Genomic DNA, 8,461 nt, shown 5'->3' with positions numbered 1-8,461 from the left:
TGTCCCACCCGGGGCTATGGCCGGCGCGGGGCAGCCGGTAAGTCCCGCCGCGGGGAGCAGAGGGGGGCTGCCAGCGCCTGCCCGCTGCGAGGGGAGTGGGGACGGGACAGCGCGGGGTGCGGGTCCCGGGCAGCGGCCTCCCGGGGAGGAACGATACGGTACGGTACGGTACGGTACGGTTGGAAACCGACTGGAGTCCTCGGGCAGCCGAAGCTGCCAGGGTTTACAGATGTTGTGGAAGGTCTCAGAGGGTGCTGTGAGTTTCCAGAAATACGCTGCATCCTGGATATCAGAGAATTGCTACTCTGTGTATGAGGGCAAAGCAATAGGTTCCTAGGCTTTGAGGGCATAGCACCCCTCAGTGTGTTAAGGCTGGAATTCTGAATATGAGTGTGAAATGGAGTCCTCTGCTGTGCTTCGCACCTTAGCAATGCAAAGCATTCATGTAAGGCAGAGTGAGAGGAGCTTCGTTTGTTTGTTTGTTTTTTAGGGAGAATTCCTCCACCCTGGCTGCAGAGCCAGCAACCCGCATTTTATGCCGGTAGGCAAAGTACCTGGTTGGGTGGCTCCAGGCTTTGTCCCACTGCGGTGTTATGCAGTGTGACTGTGTAGGAGGCTGCCCTGGGAGAAGGGCTGAGGGAGCTGGGATCATTCAGCCTGGAGAAGAGGAAGCTCAAGGGAGACCTTACTGCTCCATGCAATGACCTGAAAGGAGGCTGTGGTGAGGTGGGAGTCAGCGACTTCTCCCAGGTAATAGCAATAGGATATGAGTGAATGGCCCCAAGTTGCGCCAGGAGAGGTTCAGATTGGACGTTAGGAAACATTTCTTCTCAGAAAATGTGATAAGGCACTGGCACAGGCTGTCTAGGGAGGCCTGGGAGTCACTGTCCCTGGAAGTGTCAAAGTAATGTGGAAATGTGGCACTGAGGGACATGTTTACTGGGCATGATGGGGATAGACTGATGATTGAACATGATGATCTTAGTTGCCTTTTCCAATTTTAATGGTTCTATGATTCTATGAATGGAGGACAGCCACTGTACTTTGGGAGTCTTCTTTCATAAAATCACTGAGGCAGGCAGAGATCTCTGAGATCACTAGGTCCAACCATCACCTAACAGTATGAGTCCTACCACTAAGCCTTCTTCCTTAGTGCTGCATCAACACAGCTCTTAAATACCTCAGGAACGAGGATCCCACTTTTTTTCTGAGTGGCTTGTTTCAATGCTTGACTATCCTCTCCATGAAGAAATTGTCACTGATATTCAGTCTAAATCACTCCTGGGACACGATTCCTTGCATCCTGTCACTTGTCACATGAGGAAAGATACTGACACCTCCTCGCTGCAGCTGGAGTAACTCTCCTCTGGGCCAGTTTGTGGGAGGCCAGTAAGATACTAAAGGAGAAAAAACAAAGAGCTGAAGTTTAAGAAGCACTACAAAATGTTTTATGCTGATTGAGGTTGCATGAAGAGTGAAGAGAGGTAGTAAAGCAGCAACAGAAACAGGGAGTTGGACTGGAGGGCCCACTAGGTCTGTGAAGAAAAGAGAGGGGCACAGAGGTGGAAGGCTTCACAGAGGAGAGAGCTAAAAGCAGAAGGATGAGACTGGTCTGTCATGGGGAACAGTGCTTTAGCCGTGGGCTTTCAAGTAACAAAGTGACATCAAATAAGATTTCCTAGCTTGGCACATGCTGTGCAATCATTGAAGTGTTTTTGAGTATGTTGTGGGAAGGGTTTTGTTCTCAGTCCTTTCATAGAAGGAATGCAAAATCACTCAGAGTGCAGTCTGACCTTACCACACAATCAGGCTGCACACAGTCTTGAGATACACGCATTCAATGCTTCCAAGTTTTGAAATGTTGACTTCTGGGAAAGTTCTGGCAGCTGCTGTAGCTGTAGAACAGCGTACAATGCTCAGCATTGACTAATTAAAGGGGAGAAGAAGAAAGTGATCCACGTTGCAGTCAAACACTCGCTGCCAGCTGCTGCCCCTCACACCCAGGGCCTTGCTCTTGGTGTGGATGTGAAGGGCCATGGACTGCGGCTGACTGCTGCTGTCCAGGAAACACAGTGCCCCAGTGGCTCGTGGCCAGCTCAGGGCATGTCTACTGAAGCAAAGTGGTCACTGCTTCAGTGCCGATTATTTTCTCTTATCACAGACATCTCAGTGTGCTGCAACAGATTTCAGCTCCTTACTTTGTTTTCCTCATTACCTGCAGTGCAGGAGGTGCAGGTACAAAGCATGCCACATTCTCAGGTTACTTAAATACCTGCTGTGAAAGAGAGGCCTTCGTGACATTTGCAAGTCCCTGTGAAATCACCTCCTTACAACTGGAAAATGATCAAGATGTTTCTGCTTTTTTGCTTCTTTGTTGATAATTATCATCAAATAGAATCCAGCAGTTCTCTGTAGCAGCAGCACAGCGAGCTGCATGCCCTCAGCTGACAGCAATGTTCTTGCTCTGCTCATATATATATATCAAGGAAGTGCTCAGTGGTTTAAGGCAGTTGGCTGCCTTGTGTGTTGAAGTGGACTAGAAAAAAGAAATTGTAGGTACTGCAGAATGCTGTGTAAAAGGTCATTTGCAAGAGCTGTAAGAATAATTCTGGGCTCAAGATATTTTGGATCAGTCCCTCAAACCTGGCTGCTGGTTTCTGACATGGTGAATAAATCACTTGTTCACTGTAAAATTTCTCAAGTGATTTTTCTTTGAATCATCCTTTGGCCAATAATTTCCTATGCAGTAGTTTTTGGCATATTTTGCTTCATATTTGACTCCTTGCGATTCTTTTCATTTTACAGAGTAGGCTGATGTATTAATTCCTTGTAATTTTTCACATATTTCTTTTCTTATTCCGTATCTTCATGGACTTTTCTTTGTATTTTTGTTTTCCTACCTTACTCCCCTGTTCCCTTTCTTCTGTGTTACTTCACCAAGATTCTCTTTCTGTTCCCTCTGCTCGTCCCACCTGCTCTGTCTCTCCTTCATGCATGTATCTGAATAGAGATTCACCAGCGGTATGCATGGCTGCATCTTCATTTTACATTTTGACCACCCAAAAATGGAAAATAATTTTCAGAGTAGAAAAATAGAATGTCTGTTTTGAGGCACTAGCAATGTTAATATTTATTGAATTAAATTAAATGGCATTAGGGAGGTAATTGATTGTACCATAGTGTCACTTGGTATTGGGGAATTAAAATTAATTTTCTGGTTTAATGAATACCTTTAGCTGTTTGCTGTTGTGAGAGACTTGGGACTCTGAATGAGTCACGTTTGCAGAGCCTGCAGTCCAGCAGACTGCTGAGGTAATGGTTTGCTTGGACCGCAAGTCTGGTTCTGCAGGAGGCTTATCTGGGACACCCGTGTAAGTCCGAGATGCAGCCTTTGATGCGGGATGGCCCAGTGTTGTGCAATTTTAGTCTGAAATATGTGGCAGGGTTAAAATAGAACTTTGTTTCTGAAAGAAAAAAAATTAAATACTACTTTTGTCTCAGACAATAATTTTTATTTGCACACTGCTTCTAATGGGCTAGACCACTTTTTGTAAATCAGTGTACTTGGGGTACTGATTTTGCTAGTTCTATGTTGCGCTACCAACCTTTTAAAAAACAAATTGGAGGGGAGAAGCAAGATGTGATTTGAGCCACTGCAACCTGCCTAAATTGTTTGCTATTTTGATGAGACTATTAATTCTAAGAAAGAAATGAGAAACAGGAAGAATTTATGGGAATATTCCAGCCCTATTAGCATTCAGTCTGCAGGCTTTGATTACTTCACTGAATAAAGTTGGGTGGTGAGCTGTCTTCCAACATGATTTAGCTGCTCCAGGCAGCTGAAGCCGATTCAAAAGGACTAACTAGTACAGCAACTTAACTGCTTTTGTGTGATTTATGTTTGGTGATGCTTTAGTTGTCACCGTTTTCCTAAACAGGTGATACAGAAGCAAATTGTTTTTCAACCAAATGACATATTCTTTCTTAGAAAAGTAGTAAGAATGCAGATATTTCACAACCAGGCTTGTGAATTTAATGTCTCTGATTAGATAGTAACACATAGTAACACAGATAGTAGATTAGATAGTAACACAGTGAGGCTGCATGGGGTACTGGCATACAGGAGGAAAAAAACAGAATATTAAGGTTGGAAAAGAACATTAAGGTCATCTAGTCATGATGTGCTTGGAAAATTTTGGAAGGGAAAATGTAGCTTATTATTCTTTATATGAATGTTCCCACGTTTGTCAGACTTAACAGGTTTACAAAGGTATTTATTATAAGAGCATGGATGGTTGCAAGTCTCCAGATCAGGACAGCAGGACTCAATGTTATGATGTTTTTCATGTGGAAAACAGAAGTACAACTGTGCAAGGATATATTCTTCTAAAGCAGCATGGCTGAGACTTCAGCTGAAATTGAATGACATGGTGTTTCTTGAATTTAACAGTTTAACAGTTAAGAGCTTTTACTACAGTGTTATTGGTGAAACTGGTTTCTGAAGAGTCAGTTGAGTTTTAGGACAGCTATCTGAACAGCTTAATAGTGGTTTAAATCCCTGAAATAGTACGCAGACTTAGAAATAGACCCTGAAGTTTCCAGCTTTTCATCACACTCAACTATTAATGTAATTCTTTTCACAAAAAGTGCAATACCAAAAATCTCCTCCTCTATGTTCAAGACAACTCTGACCATTTTCTTGGAAAGATGGTTTTCAAGACCCTGAGTTACTTTGTTCTGACCATCCTTCAGTCTGTCAGTTTTCTCTTTAAAATGAGAACAGTAGGGCAAGACATTAAAACTTGTTCTCATGACTGATATAACAAATACTCTTTGTGATTGAAATTCCAGCTGTTATGTGCTTTGTGGCCGTGCACGTTTTCACTGTCAGGTCATGTGGAACTGGTGAGATGTGAGGTTTGGGGCGGAGGCGGTGGTTGGTGGTTAGCTTGTTGGTTTACCAAGTCATTAGCTCTGGCAGAAAGATCTGAGAAGAGCGACCTTGTGACGAAGGTTCTAAATTACATGTGGGGGAAATCCGATTCACATTCTAGTAGCCTTTTCCTTTATTATGCATTTACAGTTTACCAGGGCGTTTCTGGTGTCAAGCTTTTGTGTGAAATGACACAGCACTTGCAGTGGACTTCTGTATATTTACATTTCCAGAAAAACAGTTCTCGTTTTCACTTGTAACTGTGATATCATTAAATTAACTTCTGTGTACTGAAGAAAGATGAAATACGCTATTTTAAAATAGCAAATTTCAGATGATTGTCTTGACAACTGCATACATGTTTGTTGCAGACATATCTCTTTCCTGACTGAAACACATATCCATAAGTAGAGTTTTCTGGGAGAAACTCAGAAACACAAAGAAATGATGAATTTTTAAAGAGTGATACGGCCATATTGTTGAGCTGTAAACACAGCCATAGTTTTCTAAGCTAAACACAGAGAAGGCACCTTGTTTTGCACATTTATGATTTTCCATTGTTCTCTGTTTCACAGAAATTTTATCAATTTTTGTGATAAATAACTGATGTAACAGTAGAAGAAAAGATTGTTTTTTATTTCTGTTCCCAGAAAACAATACACTTTTGTGCTGAATTGTTCGGTTGTGATTAATCACTTTCTTCCTTCTGAAAACGGAAGTTCCGGAGTTAGAGGCTGTGAGGGCTCCTGCTGCTTTCCCATGTGCTGTGGGCACAGCTGTAATATGAGGTTTCTCACTCTTGCCTTGCTAAGCAGATTTAATCCTGTTGTAGTGCCTTGTGGGTGATGCAGTAATTGTTCCTAGTGACTTCTGGAAATGGCCAACCAGCTTGTGGCTTTTGTTGGGTTTGGCCACAGAAATTAAAGTGGACTTCAATCAAAAAACTCTGCAAAGGCGGGGAAGGGTCTGTGGGGCAAGGTGTGTGAGGAGCAGCTGAGGCCCCTCGTGCTCAGCGCAGAAGAGCTGAGGGGAGGCCTGATGGCGGCTGCAGCTCCTCACAGGGAGCGGAGGGGCAGCGCTGAGCTCTGCTCTGTGTGACAGCGACAGGGCCCGAGGGAACGGCATGGAGCTGTCAGGGGAGGGGCAACTGGGGGTGAGGGAAAGGGGCTGCACCAGAGGGCGGTGGGCATGCAACAGGATGCCTAGGGCAGTGGTTTCTCCTCATTGCATCAGTCTAAGCAGAGATACCTGACTACATCGGTCTAAATTGAGAGCGAGCACAGTCTGTAGTCCCACACAAGAAATCCTGAGCAAAACCAGAGGAGGGGAACCATCTGCTGTAAGCCATGTCTGTATCCTTTTAGCTGCAAGCAGTCTGACACTTGCTGTATAGCATACCTGCTAATAAAGGTGGCACTCCTTTGTGCTTGGGAGTATTAAATGAGGTATTTCTACAATTGGGTATATATAACATTCCCAGGAGCCATTAGGGGCAAGTGGATTGCAAACAGAAGAGGCAGAATAGCATGGACTTGTTGCTGTTTACACTTTTGATATGGAATGTTTTGAAACAGAACTGTATGAACTGATAATCTTATGCTTTTTTTTTTTTTGTATGCTCATTGCCTTGTTGTGATGCAGGATTCTGGATATTTAAAACACACTGTGCTCCTCTAAACATTTCTAGTAATATATATTATCTAGAGTTCTGATGTGTAGGTAATGAAATAGTTACTTTTATAAAATAAAATAATACAATTCCAGCTACTCAGAATGTATTCTGATTGCTAATATATACCTTCTTAGGATTATGGTCCCTATTTTAAAATCTGTCTCATAAGTTGTGTTTAATAGTCTTTTTTTCATTTCTTAGAGCAAATCAACTGTGATTTGATATTCTTTCTGTGGTTTTTAGTTTACATTTTTTGTTGGACTTGTCCACTTCATTTAATTTCTTCCCCCCTCATTCTCTTCCCCCCAAAAAAGAGGTGTTTACTTTGACACTGCAAATAGCCATGTAGAGTAAATCTGAGTATTTTCTCAAGTTATAGTGTAAAGCTGAGCTGAAGGATTCTTTTTTCTCCTGGACTGTTCCTTTCCCGAGTTCCTTGTAAATTCTAAGGAATGAATTCTGGCTTACCAACAGAGTTCCTTTCTTGCCATTGCTAATTACTTTGCAACTCGCTTTGATAACATACTTTTTTCTTTTTTTCTTTTAATTGCAGAATGATGGCCTTCGATCCTTATCCTTGTCTGGCCATGTTGGTTTTGATACTTTACCTGATCAGCTGGTAAACAAATCCATCAAGCAGGGCTTCTGCTTCAACATTCTTTGTATCGGTAGGTGCTGTTTGGTTGTAAGCTACACCTCTCTTTAGGGATTGACTTGTTAAGCATGGAGTGCAGTTCCACTCTTTCCCCAACTTTGCTCGTTTGTATCAATAATTTCGGTTTGTATTTAACATTTTTATGAAGAACAGGAAGACAAAAAATGTTGAAAGTGGGCATCGTGCACTTACGATTTGTAGATAGCTTCTTGGATTCTTTTGAGTGAACGAGGCTACACAGTTTTTAGTGCAACAGAGGTTTAGATCAAAAAGTCCTAAAATCCACGGCGATAATATAGACATATTTCTATGCTTTCCAAATAAATGCTTTTTTATAAAAATTATGTCTAACCCTGTGGTTTCACAGGTAGTTACTTAGCTTTTGAATCCACTGGTAAATTTGTCTGCAGTTCTGCTTATTACTTATTATAGGTAAGTATTACTGTCTCCTGTCTATGCGATAAAAATTTAATGGAAGGTATTTAGTGCTTCTTATATTAAAAAAAATGGAATGCAGCAACTGTTTGGAGCAATTATTTAATATTTTTTGGTGGATTTGTCAGATTGTTCTGATAACACTTGGTGTGCTTGGCAGGTATTTTATTTCTCCCTCAACCCTTCTGTTTAACTTTAGGGGAAACTGGATCTGGGAAATCTACCTTAATAAACAGTCTATTTAACACCAGTTTTGATGACTCAGTGTCAACTCATTTTCACCCAAATGTAAGACTTAAAGCTCAGAGATATGAACTTCATGAAAGCAACGTTCGTTTGAAACTAACCGTTGTGAGTACCGTGGGATTTGGTGACCAGATAAACAAAGAAGATAGGTAAGTGTTGCCTTGTTGCTAATGTATGCAGAAGTCTTGTTCTTCAATTCTAGCTTGATTCTTCTTTGGACTTTGTAGTAAATATTTTTCTTACATGTATTCTAAATATTTGGTTAACCGGTTTCTCTGTGTACCAAAGCAGATAGTGCTTTCCTTCTTGTCTAGGAAACTGTTTGAGAAATCAGCTGAAATCTGCTCCCTTCTTTCTAATAAAATCTTTTATAAATACGTGTAAATAAGAAGTGCAGTAGTGACTCGAGTTTCTTTTGAGCAGGGTGATAAGTTCCACAGGGGATTATTTCAACAACCAAGAAGGTTATGATGTACACTACATTATAGAGAGTAGATCTGTAGGTTGTTGGTTGTGGTTT

General features: G+C 41.8%; 1 protein-coding gene across 3 annotated transcripts in view; it reads left to right on the top strand.

Moving 5' to 3' along the window:
• The first annotated feature begins 6 nt into the window (after nt 1–6).
• Nucleotides 7–8,461, top strand: part of SEPTIN10 (septin 10) — a 29,022-nt gene continuing 20,567 nt past the window's right edge. For 2 of the 3 annotated variants that reach the window (XM_031557669.1, XM_010728292.2), the window contains exons 1-3: nt 7–37; nt 7,159–7,273; nt 7,895–8,090. In XM_031557669.1, the coding sequence (XP_031413529.1) occupies nt 17–37; nt 7,159–7,273; nt 7,895–8,090 (332 nt within the window). In that variant the 5' untranslated portion in view covers nt 7–16. Of the gene's footprint in view, nt 38–7,158; nt 7,274–7,894; nt 8,091–8,461 lie in introns of those variants that run through there. The other variant, XM_019623432.2, reaches the window with a different exon arrangement.

This window comes from Meleagris gallopavo, chromosome 1, assembly GCF_000146605.3.
Source record: "Meleagris gallopavo isolate NT-WF06-2002-E0010 breed Aviagen turkey brand Nicholas breeding stock chromosome 1, Turkey_5.1, whole genome shotgun sequence".
Lineage (NCBI taxonomy): Eukaryota > Metazoa > Chordata > Aves > Galliformes > Phasianidae > Meleagris > Meleagris gallopavo.
This window is presented reverse-complemented; position numbering and strand designations above follow the sequence as displayed.